The sequence below is a fragment of the Pteropus medius genome, unplaced genomic scaffold, assembly GCF_902729225.1.
Source record: "Pteropus medius unplaced genomic scaffold, Ma_sr-lr_union100, whole genome shotgun sequence".
Taxonomy (NCBI): domain Eukaryota; kingdom Metazoa; phylum Chordata; class Mammalia; order Chiroptera; family Pteropodidae; genus Pteropus; species Pteropus medius.
In genome coordinates this window covers 30862762-30884489 of record NW_024355205.1, presented here as the reverse complement: position 1 = coordinate 30884489, position 21728 = coordinate 30862762, and the positions used below count along the sequence as shown (strand labels likewise).

General features: G+C 36.6%; 1 protein-coding gene across 9 annotated transcripts in view; it reads left to right on the top strand.

The window, feature by feature from the left end:
* SYNJ1 (synaptojanin 1) overlaps nucleotides 1–21728 on the top strand; it is a 77579-nt gene that overhangs the window by 52715 nt on the left and 3136 nt on the right. For 2 of the 9 annotated variants that reach the window (XM_039857700.1, XM_039857702.1), the window contains 8 exons: nucleotides 788–866; nucleotides 4605–4767; nucleotides 8474–8683; nucleotides 9392–9535; nucleotides 13221–13291; nucleotides 14873–14981; nucleotides 15100–15317; nucleotides 19419–19442. In XM_039857700.1, coding sequence (XP_039713634.1) covers nucleotides 788–866; nucleotides 4605–4767; nucleotides 8474–8683; nucleotides 9392–9535; nucleotides 13221–13291; nucleotides 14873–14981; nucleotides 15100–15317; nucleotides 19419–19439 — 1015 coding nt within the window. In that variant the 3' untranslated portion in view covers nucleotides 19440–19442. Of the gene's footprint in view, nucleotides 1–787; nucleotides 867–4604; nucleotides 4768–8473; nucleotides 8684–9379; nucleotides 9536–10084; nucleotides 10124–11821; nucleotides 11870–13052; nucleotides 13092–13220; nucleotides 13292–14872; nucleotides 14982–15099; nucleotides 15318–19418; nucleotides 19443–21728 lie in introns of all 9 variants that reach the window. The other 7 variants (XM_039857697.1, XM_039857699.1, XM_039857703.1 and 4 more) reach the window with 6 other exon arrangements.

Genomic DNA, 21728 nt, shown 5'->3' with positions numbered 1-21728 from the left:
GACTGAAGTCTGTAAATCCCCTTATATTATAAATAAGAGGCCCCCTGGAATGTAGATGGGGCAAATTTAGATGCATGTAGATGCTTATATTAATTGGGGAGAAAACTCTAGAAGCTTTTACCCTAGTAAGTAAAAACAGAGAAAATACAGCTTCTAAAAAGACCTACATAAATCCATGGATATTGGAACCAGAATCTCTTGTTAAAGAAATGTGTAAGGGGCACATTGCCAATTAAGAGTAGGACCAAGAAATTCACTCTGCCTGCCCTGGGACCCCAAATGCTTTGGCACCACTAGGGTCAGGGGACTAGTGCAGTACAAGTGCAACCTTACAATAGTGGTTAGGACCTTCGGAGGAGGGATAGTCTCCATTGCCAACAATTTTAAAAAGATACCCCCTGTAGGTTCAGGAGGCTTGGATTCTAGGTGACTTTGAACAAGCCATTTTGCCTCTGGCCCTTTCGTCTCTTGTCAATGAAATGAAAGCTTGGATTTGCAGGAATCATAACTGGAGATCCACAGGCCCATTTCTCCGGGCAGACGATTTTATGAGCATAGTATTTGAGACATTTAAATGTGAATGCTTAGGGGGAAGAGTGCCCCCTCCAGGTCAGCATGGGCCCTACTGCTCTCCCTCTTGTCTTTTTACTTCCTGGTCTCTGTAGGCCCTTGTTAATCAATAACCATTAGACTAGTTGTTGGGCTAGTTACGGCTAAGGTATTAATTATGATTTTTTTATTGTTTGTTTTTCTGTTTTTTTATTGTTTGTTTTTCTCTTTCTTGAAGATTTGTAGAAGATAAAATGTGGGTTACATTTTTGGAGGGAAGTTCTGCCTTGAGTGTTCTAAGCCTAAATGGTAAAGAGGTAAGGTAGCATTTGTTGATTCTAAACCATTCTGTAATTAAGTGTCAAAAGAGTATATTTTTATAGACATGCAGCAAAGTCATCTAAATGTATTTTCAATTCAATAGGATAAAAGATTTTATGATGTGCTTTAATTCTTATTATTTAGACTAGATTTCTGACTGATTCAGGCTTATTTTGGCTCCTCCCTACAGATATTAACCACTGACATAGACCAAGAAGAAAACATGTTTACCACCTCATTTGATTTTAATTATATTTTTATATAAAGACTTTCAAATTTTTAATTGGGATAGATATTCTGCCTCATCTATATAGTAGAAAAGATTTCTATCAAATGGAGAAAATCTTTATTTATAAGAAAACAAGGAAGGAAGGTGTATATTATCCCGAGGAACCTGTTTAATTGGCTTGAATAGTGGTACCCAGGTACCTTTATCATAGGTAAAATAATTCCCATAGAGAATATAATCAGTAATATTATAATAACTGTGTATGGTGTCAGGTGGGAACTAGACTTATTAGGGTGACCACTTCATAAGTTATATAAATGTCTGATCACTATGTCACGCACCTGAAACTAATATAATATTGTATGTCAACTGTTACTGAAAAATAAAAATATAATAATTCCCATAGATAACAAATCCATCTCATTGAAGCATTTTAGAAATTTTTATTAGTGGAGATATTCCTAATCTGTGATTGAAATGTCATTGATGGGGGTATATATCAATGGCCTTTTACAAAAGTAAAAAGTAGTTTTACTTTTATAAAATTCTGGGTCTATCAACTTTTTCTGAATGTTTTTGGACAAATCCTAAATTTCTAACTATGTGGTCACTAGATAAGATGGAGTAAAATCCAGGCCAAATTTCTCCCACAGTGGGCAACTCCATAAGGGTTTCCCTGAGCTTTCTCTTCTGTTACATTACTTCCACTTCCTTGGAGAAAAAAATTTCCACACATATATTGCTTTCGAAATAGGTTTTGTAGGGTCTTGGTTGTTTATTTTACCTGAATGTGGTAGTAATACACTTATGCAAAAGTAAATCAAGAAATACAGAAAAGTATAAAGTAAGAAATAATAAAGACCACTTGTGATTCTACCATTATGAATTAATTTTTCTTATCCTTCACATATCCATGTATATATATTAAAACAAATGAGGTTATATGTACATATATTAATAGAAATGAGATATACATATATGTACATACATACGTGCATATACACAAATGGGGTCATTTCTCATTACCTCTGTCCTTGAGACTTCAGTATGGACATCTTCCTGTATAAACAAACATGTAATTTTTAATGGCTGCATTAATTATGTTATTTGGATAAATATATAAATTTATTTAACCAAACTCCTATTAATAGACATCTAGATTCTTTCCAACTTTTAATTATTAAAATCAACATCCCAGGGAACCCTTGTGTACGCTATAACTTGTGAGCTTATCCTATTGTTCCTTAAGATAAATTTCTAAATGTAAATTTGCTATGTCAAAGAATATAGGCATATCAAAATTTGATACTTATTGCCTAATTGCTCTTTAGAAGAATGTGTCTGGTTTTATTATGATTACTTAATATCTACCATCCTAATTAATATTGGATATTTTTTAACTTTGACAGTCTGAAAAATTGGAAGTAGTATGTCATTTCTACGTTAAGATTTTGATTGATAGTTTTTAAAATTTATTGGCATTGTACTTCTGTGATGAGCTGTTTATGTCCTTAGCCCATTTTTTCCACTGGGGTATTCATTCATCTTTTGAAGCTCCCTTGGTGCTGGAGATGATAATCCTTTTTCATATATGCTGCAGATTTTCTTCCCAGTTTCTCTTGTGACTTTGTTGTGTCTTCACCTTGTGGAAATGATTGATTTTTAGATATAATTCTAGCTTTTGTCTCTTACAAAGCCCTTCCTCATCCCTTGATGATACAGATATTTAAGAGCAGCTCTTAATTTGGCATTTTTGCGAGCTCTTTTTTTCTTTCTATTTCTTTTCTTTTCTTTCCCTGATAATTTAATCGATCGTGTTTTGTTTCCCTCTTTACAACTCTGTCCCTCACCCTCAAGTCTAGTCACCTATGTCATGCTTATAGACAGCACCCATCCTTAGCTCCCTTAAAAGATTCTCAGAATTCTGTAAAATTATGTTTGCGGAAAATGTATAATAACTTTTAATTTCTCATTTTAAAAGTTAGATACTTTCTAAACCTCTAGTCTGTTGCCTTTGTTAGTACTATGATTGCCGCCTGCAACCTTCCAGGATGCGTGTGAGTCCCTAAGAGCTCTGCCATTTCAGGGGACAATCTGTGAAAAGTCTGGCCTATGCAGGGCAGACCTAAAGGGTGACCTTGAGTATTTTCTCTTCTGTCATCTAAATTTCTTTTTTTTTTTTTTCACTTGGCTTTGATCTCTGCCAAGTGGATATTCCTCAGGAAGTGCATCTTAAATGGCTGTTACTGTGATTGAAGCTTAAGAACACTTGTTAGTAGTCTTCAGTGAATACATAAAGAATGTTTAAAAAGTAACAAATGACCTAAAAACCTGTTGCCAAGTTCTGAAATTGAATTGACTTGGTCTGATAAGCCAGTAAAGGGTTATTTGTTCTTTGGATACTGACTTAAAAGCTCAGTATAGATGCTGAATTAGTATTAAACATGGCTGTGCCATGCAGGCCAAGAGCTTTCACTTTCTGCATCCTGTGCCTTCAAGGAATCTTAATGTCAACAGCACTTGGAGCCAAGGAAGATCTATAACCACAAAGGTAGCAGCTGTCATCACAGCATGTTGGTCACAGCTACACAGTTCATTTGGAAACACTGGAAAAGTTTGCATATTGTATATACTCCAGAAACTCCTCAAAGGAATTTAAACTGTGTAGGAGAAAGCTTACATTTTAGAAAGAAAAGTTGTGTTATGGGTATGGGTTGTAAATGAGACTGTCTTTCTAGTATCCAATCTATTTTGATCTACTTTGACTAAGGAGTCTATCTGCAAGGTTTTTTAAAAGTATTTTTTAAATACATCAATAGAACAGTATAACTTGATTTAATGTGTTCATTGTTTTAGATTATACTTTTGCCTAAAAGCACTCATATTTGTAGAAAAGGCAAAGTGCCTTTTCACAGATAACAGCCATTCTGTTTTCAGAATGATTAACATTTGTCGAAGATTTTAAATATTCTTAACTTGTCTCAATATTCTTCCAATATTTGAAATGCTGAAACTACTTTGACAGGATAGCAGTTTTCCAGACCATTATGCCAAGCTGAGAAGGTCCAAATGAACAGGAAAATATCTTAAAGGTTTTCTACCGTCTCTTCTGTAGTTATTTCATATAGGAACAATGGTTTAATCCATGGATCCAAATCAAAGGAAGTATAGAATTATGTAGCAAAGGTGTCAGTGAATTTACATCTGGTTAGGGAAAGAAACTGGCTGCAGCAAAATAAACTTGAAACTGTGTGTATCCTAGAAGACTTTTGATTTGGCAACACAAGCTTTTAAAGGGAGAATTGGGAACATTTAAACGAGTTAAAAATTTAATATATGTGAAACAGTTATGTTGAATCGAGTTCAGCTAAATTAAGCCTAAATTACTAGCTAAATCTAGCTAATTACTGTTGCATAGTATAACTAAGGCATTCATCACTTTATTCCAATAAAGTCAATTTTTATGCTAATACATTTTTATTTTATATCTCTTTTACTCAACTAGTTATTGGGTCGGACTATAACTATTACTTTAAAAAGTCCAGACTGGATCAAACATTTGGAAGAAGAAATGAGTTTAGAGAAAATTAGCGTTCCGTTGCCATCGTCAACAAGCTCTACCCTGCTCGGTGAAGATGCGGAGGTCACGGCAGATTTCGATATGGAAGGTTTGTTTTTTGAACACATTTTATTTCTGTGCTTCTAGATAAATTTCCTTCTCATCAGTAAAGCCTTAGTCTCCAAGCGTATCCTTCTCTTTCTTCTTGTAACACATTAGCAGTATTAGATTTTGTTTTGCGTTATAGTACGTTTATTTTGCTGGTGCCTGGACTTCAAATGTATTTGCCATTCTTCCATTCAAAGGTTAAGAGCTTTATAAATGTTAGTTTATGTCCTCGTGTGATAGGAACACAAATTAGTAGTTTTGGTACCTGGTATGGTCCCACTAATCGCAGTTAAGGTGGAAAAGTAGAAGTTCAAAGTGGGTATTTTAACAGCAGAAATGAGTTCAAATAATTAAAGTTATTTTAAAAGATTCTCAAAGTGGCTAGGAACACATGCAGTTGAAACTGTACTCATCCATATAAATGTAGCCATTTCAAGTTTAGAATATGGGGACAGGTTATTTGGATATATTAATTTCCTTAAACTTGATTAAGAAATACATTTGCTTTCTAGGCTAGATGCATATTATTGTAGCATATTTTCCATTAAAATTATAAACAAATACCTTTGTTTATAAAATGAGAATACATCATCTTGTGATACCCGATATATCGAGAGAATGAATTTAAGATCTGAACACCTTTCAAGATATCTCCAGTTTTCACACTTCTCTGTTCATTTATTTGCTTAGTACACACAGTTATGTAGTACCTTTCATGGGCCAAGTACATGCTAAGTGCTGGGAATTCAACACATGTCATCCTTGACCTCCCAGAACTCACAGCTTAGTGGGTGTTACACATAAGTAAGCAGGCAGTTATAATCAAGTGACATAAATGCAGTAATGAGCGATGCTGCGGTCATTCATGCGAGAGCCGCCTAACTTGGATTTGGGAAGTTGGGAGAGGTATCCCAGAGGAATTGAAATTTAAACTGAGAATCTGAAGACTGAGTGAGAATTAGATTTAAGAGGGTAGGAAAGGGTGAACCAGGAAGAAGGAATATTTAGGAGCCAAAGGGAAAAACGAGCTAAGTTGATTTTGCAAGTACGCTTGTGAGGGAGGAAGTGGAGAAATAGGAAGACGGGCAGGAGCACGTGTGGGATGGAAGGTCAATCTGTTTTCTTTTTTTTTTTCCTTGGTGTATTTAAAGGGTTTTTTTCCTTTTTATTGTTTTAAATTTAATTTTATTATTAGTTTCAAGCATATAGTACATTGGTTAGATAGTTATGTAGTTTGTGAAACGATCCCCCTAATTGCCCTTTCTCTCCTCCGTCTCTCCACTTAGCCATTACATTAATGTTAATTGCATTCCCTATGCCGTGTTCCCCATCCCCGTGACCATCGCTCAGCTACTAATTTGTACTTCTTTAACCCTTCACCCCTCTCTCCCAGCCCCGTCCACCACCCCCCGCCCCCCGGCTGTCAGCAGAAGGTCAGTCTGATTTTGAACATGTTGGATTCGAGGTGTCTGTGGGGTTTCTGGGGCCCAGATGGTGGCTGTGGGTGTGTGGGCCGGGTGTCAGCAGCAAGCTCTAATGGCCATTAAAGCTGGGGTTGTTCATTAGCTCGGCCAGAGGGTTATATAGAAACGTGAGTGAACTGGCCTTGGGATTGAATACAGAGAAAAACAGACTTTAGGGCTAGGCTGAAGAAGGCTGCCAGTCAAAGGAAAATGAGAAGAAACAATTCGAAATGTCCAGGAGCCAAGAGAAAACAGCGGCTTAAAATCAAGGAAAGTAATGGTACCCAGAAAGGAGTAGTCAGTGGTGTCTAATGTCACAGAGAGATAGGAGAAATGGGGACTGCAACTTGTCCTTTGGATTAAATAACAGGGAAGGAAGCTGTTGGTGACATTCACCAGAGTGATTTCAGTGGGGCGGTGAAGCCAGATGGTGGTAAATAGAGGTGCGGCTGGAAGGTGAGGAAGTGGAGAGTGTCTGTAGACAACTCTTTAAGAAAAATTAGCTAAGACTGAAATGAGAAGAAACCTCCCTGATTTAGAATTAAGTGGATTTAGAAATCGGAGACGCGGAATGCTTAGTGCTGGCGGAAAGGGCGGTAAAGGGGAAACGACAGACGATATTGGGGAATGGCACAGTGAGGGATAGAGCAGTGTCACTGAGAAAACGGGTGGGCAAGGCCTCATTTGTTCCATCCACAAGTCCGTGAGTGGCAGCCAGGTGATCAGACTCCGGCATGAGCGTGGGTCATTGAGGCGGGGAGTTCCTGTCTCAAGATTCCTCTTTCCTCTGTAGAGTTTAAGGGTTGAAGTTACCTGCAGGAATGGGGCAACCCACAGTTTCAGGAGTGTTGGGAAGGCTCGAGATAAAGCTCCTGAGAAGGAGTCGGGGGAGAGCCAGCCAGAAGACTGTGGAGTCGTCAGGCAGCTTTGGAAGCCCCAGTGAGGCTGAAGACGACACATTTAATGTGACTGTGGTCATCAGAATCGTGTGGTTTTCTCCAGCAGCAGCGCTCAGCAGCCCAAGTGCAGTCGTGGCAAGATTAACAGTGGAATTGATGCAGGTGTGACGGAAGGCTAGGGCAGCTCAGGGTGGCTGAGGAACCATGGACTCCGAAGACAGGCGCAGAGAAGCAAAATCGGATAGGGGCCAGAAGACAGGGATCGAGGGCCTGGATCTTGATGAGTCAAAAGAGGGAAGAGTAACAGAGGGAGAGATGGAAAGCCGGAGGTGGTGGTCCACATGAAGGGTTTGGAGTTTGTCAGCTCAGAGGTAGTAGCGCAGTTCTGGGTGTGTGTAGCACAGTTCTTGGGGGGTGGTGTGGTAATATTAATGTGTATTATTAGTAATAATGTATTAATGATGTGTGTGTGTGTGTGTGTGTGGTAATTGGAGACTGTCAGTAAGTATAAGACCAAAGTATTTAAGTTGTTGATGACTTATCCACATGGACTTTGATGTCACCCAGAAAGATGTCATCTTGCTCTCTGGTTAGTCCTTGATGAATGGGTTCAAGTGTCCAGAAGGATGGAGGTTGGAGGTTATGGCGGCTGGGGATATGTAGAGAGTGTTCCATAAACCCCTGATGGCATTGTCTCAAAGACATGAGCCTTTTCGTTCGGGGCCAGAAGATTAATGTTCTGGAATTGGAATTAGGTTGCATGAGGGGGCACCCTGGCCTCACTGTCCAATCCCAAGGTAAGGAGAGATGAGATCTGAGGGGAGAAGCAGTGTTCAGTTGAAGAAAAGAAGGTATACATCGAGTGGGGAGCACGGGAGGAGGAGCAGTGCGGAGGCTCTCGGGAAGGGCATGCGGCTGCCTGAGAGCCTGTTCACCACAAGGACCAGACCCAAGGTGAGGGCGGAGGATGCGGGGCAGGTCCACAGAGCAGGTGGGAAGGGTTGGAGGGAGAGCAGTAAACTTTTGAGTCAGCCAGCACTGAGAGACCTGCCCAGTGGAACACAGGGAGCCACTGAGTCAACCCAGCCCCAAGTGGTGTCACCACTGGCATCCTCCTGCTCTGAGATAATAGAATATCTTTAATTACATTTTCTATAAGAGCATTTGTACTAATTCTAGTTTTATACATGTAAATTTTGTATATGTGCCTACATGCTTAATCTATGCAATATCATAATAGTAACATGTTTGTTTTGTGTATTTAACCCTTTAAAACCTAGATTGGTGAAAAAAAACTCTGAGGAACTTAAAAGGTGGTAACTTGGATAATCCCGCATTTCCTTAGGTGATGTCGATGACTATAGTGCTGAAGTAGAGGAAATTCTCCCTCAGCATCTCCAGCCATCTTCAAGTTCTGGCCTTGGCACTTCCCCAAGCTCTTCACCCCGGACCAGTCCCTGCCAGTCACCTACAATATCAGAGGGTCCTGTACCTTCCCTTCCCATGAGGCCAAGTCGAGCACCATCCCGAACTCCTGGGCACGCACCTTCACAAAGTGTGTATTCTTTTTCTATGTGGTCACGTTTGTCCCTGTCTTATAATTGATGATTTTCTACCTTTTTAGTAGAAATCTGTAACTATTTGGGCTTAGCTATTTATCTGTACGTTACCTATGTGATCATATGAAGCAAGAAGAGACAAAACAAGTTTTTTGAATTGAAATCTTAGTCATTACTTACTTCTCCAAACTTGGAAGATGTGTCTTTGGAAGCTCTTATGTTACACAATTAAGTCACTGCTCCATCCTAATCAACATCTTCAGAAACTACCTTCCATGTCATGAACTTTTCAGGTTTACCCATGCCGCTTTTAGAGGACTGGCTTCATGAAATGATAAACCAAGGTATAGAGAAAAGTAGAGACTCCCTTTTCTTTTTCTTCTCACTGCTGCTCAGCACACTGCAAGTGACTTAAAGAAAACTTTGTGCTGTCTTGACAGGGCCAGTCAGTAAATCACCTTTAGTACCTGGGGCCTAAGTAAGACGTCCACATAGAGCTAGCATCACTTCTTCCAGGTACCAAAGGGTAATTTAATGGCAGAACTGCTTATGTTATTGGTACTAAAACAGTGTGTCGTGATGGTACAGTACAAATTTAGAAAATTAGCAAAATAGAGGATTTATCATACCTCTGTAGGAAGCACCATAACTCTATGTTCACACCTACTTGGAACCTGATCTTTTTACCTAAGATACTTTTCTAGGTTCTCCTATCGACACTCTGCCAGCAACGCAGCCGCAACAGAAAGATTCTCCCCAGACTCTGGAGCCCAAGCGGCCTCCTCCTCCCCGCCCAGGTGCTCCTCCCGCTCGGCCAGCTCCCCCACAAAGACCGCCTCCACCTTCCGGTAACGGACCGTGTTATTTCCATTTCTGCTAGATGTAAAATCCTCCTCCACTCTATTAAAAAAGTTTTGTATGTTTTCTAGATTTTATTATTTTTCTAGATTTTATTATTTTTCTATCATTGTTGCTACTTCCTCAGCTTTTCTCTAAAGAACGTTGTAGGAGCGTCAGAGCAGGCAAAAACGGTGTTTCCCCACTGGATTTCTGTAACGTTTCCATAGCTGCCTTCTTACACGTGTGCAAGAAGTGTTCATTTTGTTTCTGCTAGTTTGACGTAGTTGTACTAATTTCTGTTAAAGTGTAATTAGATCTAAAGAATATACATATACTTATTTAAAGTTTTACATATTTGTTTAAATGTTCTTTTAAAATCAATGCAGTGGTGTTACTTAAATTATTAGAAATATTTACATTAAATAATAGCTTTTTATAATACCAAGTGTCATCCTACATGATACTTGACATCATGAGTACTATAGTAAATCTTTGACATTTCAATTCTTTATTTATGTCATTTCCTTTCTGCTGCGTATTTTCTTATGAACTATAAGGGGCTAGGAGTCCTGCACCTGCTAGAAAAGAATTTGGAGGTAACCGTTTATATTTGTTATGATATACACATCTTGGTTCATTGATGTTTTGGGGTTGGATCCCTATAACTGACAGACATTTTAGGTTTGTTTGATAAAAGTCAAAATGAATGACATTTTTACTACAAGTTAAAAATAGCTCCAAATTTCCATAATATTCCTGTTAAGTAAAAGACTAGAGTTTGATTTTCATTGTGAATAAGGTTAATAAAGGCTTCCATTTCCCAGATGGGCATAGTTGAATTACCCATCAAGGCCTCATATACTTTTCCTTAATAAATATAGTCATTTTGGTCACAAAGATTTAATTTCCTCAAATCATATTAATTTCAAAAGGGATTCAGGTACAGTGACCATTTCCCAATTATTTGATTAGTGATGCTCTAGTACATTCCTTTGTCTAGTAGCTTGGCAAATTTAGTGATTAGCAAAATTTCCAAGGAATGCAATTTAAAGTTATAATAATCTGAAATATATCTTTCATTTTACATGGCTTTATCGTAACTTGTCATAAAACTCATGCCTCATTTTTTAAAATATAAGAACAATTTTATTTTTTTCAATAAGGAAATTTTTATTAACAAATGGATCACATTTTGTTTAAAGTGTTGTTTGATTTACACAAAAACACACAAAGTTCAGTTGGAGGTTATATTTGACAAGTTTATTTAACCTAATTCTCAAAGGATGAGACAGGTTATCACAGTTCCACAGAAGGGCTTTTACACACCCAGGTTTCATATTAAGGTTCACTTTTCATGTGTAGTTGGTCTCTAGTCTAGCTGATTAATGACATTGCCGACCAATTCACATGTTATTATAGATTGACTTTGCTTGTGTGTAGATTTTAATGACTTTGTATAATAAGGATAGTTTGACGTAGTTGTACTAATTCAGCATTACAGTTTCTGCAAAATACTGCTCAATGATAATTTTTCCATTGACTTACAGAAAGCATTAATTTTTCCTATTTCAAACTCCTACTTTTATTTACATTTTCTTGTTAAGTTCTATTTATCTTCTGCTTTAATTAAGAAAACAACCTATAGAAAAAAATTTTAAATGACTTTATGAAAACTTATATCACCAATTTTGTAGCTTATTTAGAAATCTGATTTAGTTTTTTAAAATTGCCTCTTCATGATTTTTTGATAGGCGGTATTTGCAACATATTTTTTTAACCCTACAAACCAATTACTCCTTTAAGGTAGTAAGCGTAAAGAAGGTCATTATGGTATTTTTAGAGCTTTTAAAAAATAATGCAGCAAAACTAACTTCTTAGAGATTAATATAGTCTCATAGAAATTTAAAGTGTTGTTCAAACTATGTTTTTTTTTTCCTTTTTGGCTGTCAAGTATTAGGACGCTTATTTTTGATTTAACTCTAGATACAAGGAATGAGATGATCATAATGCAAAGGCTTTCCTTAAACATATTTTTAAATTCCCTACTGCTAGTAATCTCAGGTAGAAGAAGAAACTGTCATTCCTTTTCTATTCTTCTTTTTGTGGAAAGGGAGGACTCAGATTTGGGCTAGATATCGAAAGTCACTTTATATTGATATTTTTGAAGAACTTTAAAGTAAAAAAGAACCTTTTTGCAACTGTAAGTCTGACGCAGAAATTGTCTTGTGTGCCTGGCTTTCCTTCTGTGCTGTGGGCCCTGAACAATATACAGCTTCTGTTCTTTCTCTAAAAAGGTGTTGGAGCCCCTCCCAGTCCTGGGGTAGCTAGGCGAGAGATGGAAGGTAACAAGACTTTTGCACCATAGATACGGATCTCTCATTTTATTTCTCAATGTCAGCCCCTTCAGTGTTTAAAGGCATACCAAATCTTTTCTTAGTCCCACTGTAAACGTCCCCTCCCCCTCCTTATGTATACCTTGTAACCTTGTATTTTTTCTCTTTTCATTCTATGTTGTGTATAGTTTCTGATGGATATCCACTTAATTTCCCTGTGATTCTTATGTTGTTTTATGCTCTGTTTTGTTTCACATATACTTAGGATATGAAATTACTGTACAACATTACTTTAAGTAGAATGCCTTCAAAATCCTTTTCAGAATAAGTCAAATGTTTAGAAATGTACTGTACTAACTCTGAGTTTTTAAAATTAATAATTATAATTAAACTCTATTAATTCAGGTCCAAGAATCATTTGTGAATGATTTCATATTACTTAAATGTTTTTTTATATAGTGATGCTGAACTAAATTTACTTAAAAGACCATTAAGACTGAATGCTATTTATTAAGATTATAGTCATTCAAGGGCTGATATATTTTGCATAACAATTGCGCTTGAATTTCCTTCCAAAAAGAATAAATCTTAGACGCCGCATTTAATAATCCTTCCTGCTCCTTTTGGCCCCAAGAGTAATTTATTTCATTTTACCCTTCCCATACCTTTCTAATGAGTATGAACCATGTTTTAACACTTTCTTCCACAAGGCAGGTACTTAGCAATAAGATATGCCTGCCTTCTACCTTAATCTTAGGGTTTTGTTATAGGAATCCAAAAGATCTCATTGTAAGATTATCCATAATGACATCTACAGCATGAAGCCCTAAAATGGTATTGTTAAGAGCCTCTTGTGTAACTTGAAAAGTGCACCTCTGTCTGTATGCTCAGTTTTCAAGGTTCACAGAAGAGAGCTCTGTTGGGAGTCACCTAAAAGTGACCCTATGAATGAGGTATCAGACTGAGGGCTAAGTTATCTCCCATAAATGTCACTATAAGTATTCTAATTTTTCTCTTTTGGGACATTTCATTCAGGACTGATAATACCCTTCATCATTATCCAAAGCAAAGTACCGTTGTTACCATCTCATGCCCCCATTGCTGCTGTAATGAAACAGAACAGCCAACTACTGTTATGCAATATTGCTTTATTGTTTACTTATGACTCATTTTTTTCCTTCCTGCTTCAAAGCACCCAAAAGCCCTGGAACAACACGGAAAGATAATATAGGTAAAAACAATTGAATTGAGCTACTTAACCTTAAAACTGGACCATGAATAGACACTTGAGATAGAAGTACATGGTTTTTTGTTTATTTTTTTTTACACTTGTGTACATTTTGTGATGTCTTTGTTCCAGGACGCAACCAGCCTTCACCTCAAGCAGGACCTGCAGGCCCAGGACCTGCTGGATACGGGGCAGCCAGACCGGTAGGCAGCACTCGGCGTGGGAGCCAGGAGGGCTAAGTTTTAGGTCCCAGTTTGCTACTAGTCACACGTGTTCCCTTGGAGAAATCATGTGACCCATTAAAGCCTCAGTTTCCTTAACTCTAAAATGAGGAAATTGCACTTGATGATCTCCAAGGTACCTTTCATCTCTAACATCACATTAACATACTCTTGAAAATTGGTAAACATACTTCATTTTTTGAATAAAAGTGATCTACTTAAGTAATTATTGTCACTAAATATCTTCGACTCTCTAAGCCATCCTTCAGTAAGGAGAATTTGAAAATTAGAGTTCAGGGCAAAAAACTTCTGAGAGAGTCAGTGTAGGAAAACTGGTTCTAAAAGTATTGAATGTAGGCAAGCAGGTGGTGGTGGTGGGCTTTTCCCTACGTGTGAATCTGTGGTTTTCTGCATATTTATCATACGTTCTTTTATATACATAATTATTCTATTCTTTACCCAAATGAAAAATTTCTCTGGGATATAAGTAATCTAAAAAAAAAAAAAGGAAAAAGAAAAAAAGTGGAAATCAGCGATCAGCCTGGGACTGCCATGAGGCCTCCAGCTGAAGAGTGGGAACTGGAAACTGTTACCAGAACTAGAAATTAAGGTTATAAGACATTAAGAAACTTAACTTCTAATTTCTCATGAGACATTCTCATAAAATTGCTGAGCTAGTAACGTTTTGTCTTTTCTGTTGTAGCTCTCTATTTAACATCCAAACTAACGGTCCTTTCCTAAATGTAATATTACACTAATGTCTGTGGACTATTCCTACAGGTATCTATTACTCATTCTCCTTTTTGCAAAAAAAGGGGAAATTGCTATTCATTGACTCCACGACCACACACATGCTTTTTAAAATTCTATTTAATACTGTAACAATAGGGAAGAAATGTCAGATTTTATGAGATTACATTCATAACTTTTACTTAAAGTAAGAAGTATCGGGGGTTTAGAGCCTTCAGCAAACATATAAAAATAGAAAATATATTTTTCACCAGTGTGTCTTCCAGTCTGTTTAATGTAGCAGATTGAGTTAGTCATTAGAGAGTTTTTACTTCTGTGTTTTAAAAAAGTCTCAGCGTGTGGTTTTTTGTAAGGCCCTCAGTCACTCAGTGTATGTGTCTCTCCATCTTGTGACCTTATCTGCCATCCTCATCTCCCAACGAGGCATCTTCACCTGTGGCGAAGAACAAAGGTCTTGCAGCCCATCAGACCTGAGCTTTGGATCCTGTGGTCTTGGGAAAATTATATACATTTCTTCATCTTAATTTAAAAGAGATGTTAAAAGAATACTTACCTCTGAGGGATATTTTGAAGATGAAATAGAAATGCCTATGCAGTGCTTAATTAATATAGTGCCTGGCACGTAGTCAACAGTGAAAAATTAAAAGGAAGATTTTAAAACTTATGACCATATGGCTATAAATAGAGAGCAATTAAAATAATAGATGGAACAATACCAGAGAGGAGATTAAATGAGATGCAAAAGCAATTATTTTCACGTTTTGTCTGTTGAAAATAAGTAAACGTCTCAAACGTTATGCTTCCCATTTGTAGACCATCCCGCCCCGCGCTGGAGTGATCAGCGCCCCGCAGAGCCATGCCCGGGCGTCTGCTGGAAGACTGACTCCTGAAAGCCAAAGCAGACCATCGGAAGTACTGAAAGGTAGACACCGTATTAGAAATATCTGTTAAAAAAGCCCAGGACCTCCTAACATTTTACTAAAGGAAGGATAAAATGTGGTTTTCTAGAAACCACTAACATCCAGAAATGATTTTTTCAGGTTCAGTTCTTCTTCCTGAACCTCTGAAGCCTCAGGCTGCCCTGCCTGTACAGCCTTCTCCGCCCCCACCTGTTCAAAAGATGCAGGAGCCTCTGGTCCCTCTGGCAGCGCCTGTGCCTCAGTCTGCCCTGCAGCCGAATCTGGAAAGCCCCCCGCAGCCCCCACCCCGGAGCAGGTCGTCCCACAGCTTGCCTTCAGAACCTTCAGCACAGCAGCAGGTAGGTTCCACCAGTAAACAAAATGTCATCTTCGATACCTTTGGTAGAGTCTTGGAACATGCCTATTTTAATTATTAGCTTTTGAAAGAAAGAAACAAATATCTGATTCAATTTTCTTTTTCTTTTTGGTGATAATAGCATCTTGAGATATGACTTCAACAAATGAGTGTCATTTGACACCTCAGACTAAACAGATGACAGATGCATGGTTTGGCAGTTTGAGGGTTTGGCTTTTTTTTTTTTTTTTTTAAACCTGTTGCTTAGATCAGAGTTTCTCAGAGAGCCAGCCTAAGTTAGGGTCCCTCAGGGAGTTGTCAGGTGGCTCCCAGGTTGTTTTCTCTTCTCTTATTAACTTTTAGAGTGTTTGTGACTTTTTAAAAATGCATAGTTTACTTTGGATAGTAAGTAAATTAGGATGAACAGCAATAGTTTATTTTCGTTATTGCTCACAGCTAATAAAGTAGTTTGGATTTTCACTTCCTGGGAGAGAGGTAATCAGATCAATCCCTGGCCATCAGCCATGTGGTTAATTTCCAGTAAACAGCATAATCCTTTTATTCCTCCTGATGCAGGCATGGTTCTTTCCTGTGGTGGAGCTGGCACTGGGCTCCTCGGATGTCTCAAACGGTTTCCGTCATTATTGGATCAGTTTTGGTGGCTTGGGTGTGCAGCAGTAGGCTTAGTCACCAAAGTAAAAACCATCAAAATAATGTCACTTCATTAGTGTCACGTAGAAAACAGTGCCATTGCCTTAAGTGGGCAGAAATTATAAGATCACAGGGACTTTTGTTATGCCAGAGTGAGATCTCATGTTGAAAAGACTTCTGGTATGTATATACAAAGTTATTTTGATACAGGAATAATCATTTAAGTTAAATTGTTTTATTCGGGGGGGGGCTGTTGTTTTACTTAGTTTTTGTTATATACAGTTCAGTAAAATTATTAAAATGAAATTTATATTTAGTAAATTCTTTTGTTGTTACATTTTTTTTTTATCCTCAAGTTTTAACTTGAAAATGCTATCAAGGCCAAAGAAATGTGTAAAGTTTTAAAAGTATCTTTAAACTTTGGAAAGATCTAGAATACAGAAATATTGCTTAAAGAACAATTAGCAATGGCCCTTAAGCACATTTATAAATAATAGTTTGCATTTATTTTTACAGATATCTGAATATGTCCAGCTAGTTCACAGAAGTTAACAGTTTCTTATGCTTCTGCATAGTGAAAAACAGATTATTGAAGTAAATATGATTTTTAAAACAGTAATATTGCTAATAGCACTTACTCAGACTATTGGTCACATATATAAAAGCTGAAGAAGGATGTATAATTGAGAAAAATGTTCTCTTAAGTTAATACCAAAAAGTATTCTACACTTTTTACTTCAGAAAATTGAGGATGCTGAAAATATATAATAATTGTAGAAGTTCTTCAAACACTAAATGTCCACTATTCTTTTCTCTCTGCCAATCTACTTTTAGTGAGTCATAAATTTCTCATTTTCTTGTAAGGTGTGCTATTGTATTTTTTTAAATGTAATTGGAGGGCAAAAAACTTTCAAAGTAGCCATCCTAGAGCTTTCTATTACTGTTTGAGGACAGAAAGTGAACATCTGTTTCATAGTAAAAGCAAACCTTAATTCCTAAAATTCTCTTAATAGTTTAAGTATTCTTAGACCAATATGAAAGTAGATACAGTACATCAGGTTCCTGGATATTTTATTCAGTGTCGTTTCATTATAATGTTGAATAGATGCCGTAGGAACTTAACTCTCACTTATATCAATTAGCCTACAGTAAAATTAGTTTCATTATACATGGTTTTTTGCTCAAAGTTGAAGAACGTTAAGTGAAGACTTAACCATACTCTAAAAAACTTCAGAAAGAGCAAAATGTCGAGTAAGATTGCAATTTTCTATAGAAAGTCATCTTATGACATAAAAATACTATAGGATGAATATTCCAATGACTGCCACATATCATTTTCTTAGGTCATTTTCATTGTTTTGATTTCTCATTTCCAGTGGAATAGGTGTGGTGATTTGGTGGCAGAAAGCACATGCTTTGTATGTGACCTGGTAGATCGAGTTCTCAAATCTTGTATTCAGTTCATAGAAACTACCACAGATGTTTGTTTTAAATGCTAAATATTCTCTTTTGCTTCAGTCATTGATATCAGATTCCTCTGAATATACACAGACACAATTTTCTTTTTGAGGGGGTGAAGATCTTGTTCAGGTGTAGATTATCTTTGTGAGGGGTCACAAAGTGGTTATAGTTTCCTCTGGGAGGGTACAGTGCTGGGGAGCTGGAAGGAAGGGGAGATGTTTTACTTTTTTGTACCTTTTGGAACCATAAGAATAATGCCTATTTGAAAAATAAGAAACATTTACAATTTTAAAAATCTTCTGTAGTGGCTATAAGTTGAAAAGGATGAGATTTTAAAATACGACATTTGATATTTTAAATAGTCACAAAATAATCTTAGAATTAAACATTAGTAATTTTTACATGTCTTTATTAATTCTGCATCAAATCTATAAGCTAAAACATAAAAACATGTATAACACAGCTTTACTTTTTATTTCTATTTAAATGTTCTTTGACTCTATAAATCAATATAGAAAAAGATTGTTTCAACTCAAATGATTATATAACCTGTTACATATCCTTTAGAAAATGCAAAAATGCCTCACTTACCTGTCAGACTTCCAACATTTTAGTCATCTGATTATCAGCTAAGAACCAGAAGCCAAGAAATCCACCAGAAGGCAAAGTAACAGCCTCACTGCCATACTGTTGACGTGATAGCTGACAGTGAGGGAAGAGACCAAGTAGAGAGAAATCTCAGCATTCCGATCTATTTAGTACCATCTCTGTACATCTTAGCACAAACTCATCCCTCCTCTCCTGTCCCGGGCCAAAACTGAGATGCGTAAGCCTAGGATTGTCGAGAAAGTATTAACTTGCAGGAGTCTCGTGTTTAGTAAACAGGAAACTCTAATAATATATTTTGGAATGGTGTCTCTAACTTGTCAAAATGAGTTTTGGTATTTTAAAATAAGGTAAGCTTTAGAAATTTGGGAAGATTTGCTCAAAACTGTTTCTTAAAAATACTGTGTTAAAACATACCACTGTGTCATAGAAAGATTATTATTTCATTTTTAAACAACAAACATAGGGTCCAGTCTCTTACTGCGTTGCACCTTCCAACTAATATGAGGTGAATTCATGGTAGTATCATCCTTTAGAAAGTTTGAGTCATATAGAACAAACCTGGATCCTGACCATTTTGTTAAAATAAGTACTAATTTTCCTTGGCACAGTTATGCCATTTTGTACATCCTCTCTAATGATGATAAACCCAGAGGCAGTCTTAAAACTGTGTCCTGCTCCTCTTGGCTGTCATAACAAAGTACCACAGACCGGGTGGCTTAAACAGTAGAAATTTGTTTTCTCACAGTTTGGAGGCTCGAAGTTCAAGATTAGGATGTCAGCATGGTTGGGTTGTGGTGGCAGCTATGTTCCTGGCTTGCAGAAAGCTGCCTTCTCGCTGTGCGCTCACATGGCCCTTGCTCTGTACTTGCATGAGGAGAGAGAGCAAGCTCGCCCCCGTGTCTTCTCATAAGGGCACTGATTCCATTGTGATGCCCCACCCTCATGACCTCATCTAACCCCGTTACTGCCTGAAGGCCCCATCTTCAAATACCATCACTCTGGGGGTTTCAACATGCGAATCTGGGGGAGATGCAAACATTTCATCCATAACAGGCTGCTTAAAGTATTTTAGAGCTCCGAAAACCTATTTTGATTATTATTTTTGGAATAACAAAACTTTGAACTGGTTAGTAAGCAGCCTCAGACAAAATTAAAAACTTAAGCTCTAATTTAGCAATACACTTTTTATTCAAAATTACAAAAGAAATTAGAATTGTGCCTTGAACTTACGCCATGCCCTGCAAATATCACTGCTCTCGGATTCTGTATATAATAATAATGTAGAACGAAAAGTATTTTGAAGACTGAATTGCTAGGGTTGCTTGTTCGTCTCAGATTGTCCTCCTAACTCTTTCCTTTGATGTCTGTGTTCCCTTTCTTAAAGCAGGAGCAATCATCAGGGTAACAGGTATTGGATTATTTCTCAATCTTATATGTGCTTATCATCTGTCTTATTAGCACATTAGATGTATGAATCTTTTGCTTCATACATCTAAAGTTTCACTCATTTTTAAAACCACCTATTCACATTAATAAATTCTATTATCATATCATAAAACCTGCTTTTTCTTAGCACTTTGGATTTTTAGGAAGCATTTTAGTTATTCTTGCTTTACTATATTTTGCTCTGTTTTTTATGAAAATTAACAAGACTAAAAAGTATAACTTCAATAAGGTAAGCTTTACGTATATGAAAGTCTTATTTGGCAAAACCAAATTGATTCTTGGCATAATTACATAAATACAAAATTCAATTTTTTTTCCTAAGGTTTATTTTGGGAAAAAATTTTTTTTCAAATAATTTTAGTTGCAGGAGTCTTCTTGGTAAGGAAGAATTGGTAATTTAGAAAGATGAAAGTTAATATTAGAACAGGATTATTTAAAGGTCCTTCCAACACCTTTCTCTGTAAAAATACCACTGTTTTTAATGTAATGATTGGTGGTGTGGCTGTCATTATAATTTTAAGCCTGATTAGGCAAAATGGTCCTACTTCTACCAAATTACCTTTAACTTATTTTGAAAATAAAAAATTTTTTTTAATAGGTGAAAATAAAAATATTTAAACGTATAGCATTTATTTGACAAGGGCCTACTTTTCAAAGCTGTGCAAAGCATAAATTCTCCTTTCCTGTAACATCCGTATTGTGCCTGTGCTGTCTGCCATGGGAGAATTGGGTCCCAAACCCAACCCAGTCCTTCTCTTTTGTTATGTTAATCATAAATAATCCAGACATTATTGGTAAGATAGTTAATTGTAGTTTCGTGATGTTTATAATAAATTTGTCTCTCAAGTAGATTTCCACTTACATGTCTGCTTACCTTTAATATACTTAGAATACTGTTTAGAATCTGTGACATGTTTAACTCTTTAATTTTGGACAAATTATATTTATATTAAGTTTGAAGAAAAATATACATGTTTATTCAATTATGAAGTATGTTATAGGACAATTGAATAAAACGAATCATATACTCGAAAGTTATTCACTTATGAAGTTATCCACTCCATTCCCTTTTGCAAATGAAAGCCTTCCCTATTCTTAAGCACCAAGTTACTGTTTGATAAGATCCATTTACGTTTCATGGGGACTGCTGCTCTTTTTCCAGCATATTTCATGACCATTCAGTTATTTTGCTGTAATAGCTATCTAAATCCATGTTGGGTAGTGCTCCATTTTATTACATTGCAAGTCTTGAGCTTAAATTCTCCCTTTTCTGTTCTTTTCAACCCAAATGTTTATTTTTTTAATTCTTAAATTTGGCATAAATACCCAAGTCATCCACCTGGTCTTAACAATTATGTAGAGGTTTTTAAAGTTAAAATGAAGTGCCTGATGAGCTAATTTGCTCACAGGGCCAGGGTCATAGTTCTGTTTCCCATAAGAGCTATGCCCCTCCCCGACTGGCTTCTCTGTGAACTCAGCACAGGGTGCCAGTTTTTTATAACTAAAGTAATTCGGAACACTATTCCTACCAACAGCAGTTCACAGACACCCCTGTTAGAAAGAAATGGGCACCGCTCTAGGCACAGCTTCATTTTGGTTTTAGAATTAATATATCAAATAGAAAATAGGACTTTTCCTTCCTGGTTTTAAATAATCATTGTGTTTGGTTATTAATAAGCCAATCTGTTTCGGAACGTTTTTACAAGGTGAGGAAAGTTAGTTAAGGAATAGCGGGGCATTGTTCAGAATTTATTCTACAAAGAAGAACTTACGTTAAAGTCAAAGAATGCTTCAAACATTCATTTTTCCAAGTACAAAAGGAAAAGATGCATTGTCTTCGGCTTATGAATAGAAATCTACTAATAAAATTAATTTTCACCCGCATAGTTGAATTTCCACAGTAACATTAACTTTAAATGGAACTATTGGAAAGAATAATGAAACCACATCACCATCATAGATGGGTGTTGGAAGTTTATGTAGATTTAGCATAAGTTCTGAATATGGGTTTCTTCAGTTTGTGCTAACATCTGATGGAACCGGGCATGAACAAACTCATTTGCTAATTCTGTACAATTCCATTTGACCATATCAATACTTGCATGAATGAAATGAGCTCTATTTAATAAATGGATTTATTTAGTAGAGAATTTTTAAAGAATAAGATTTTAGCTGTTTTACTTAATACACCAGAGTAAAACTGCGCCAGAGTAAAACTGCTGCTTTCTATTTTCTAAACTTGTATACT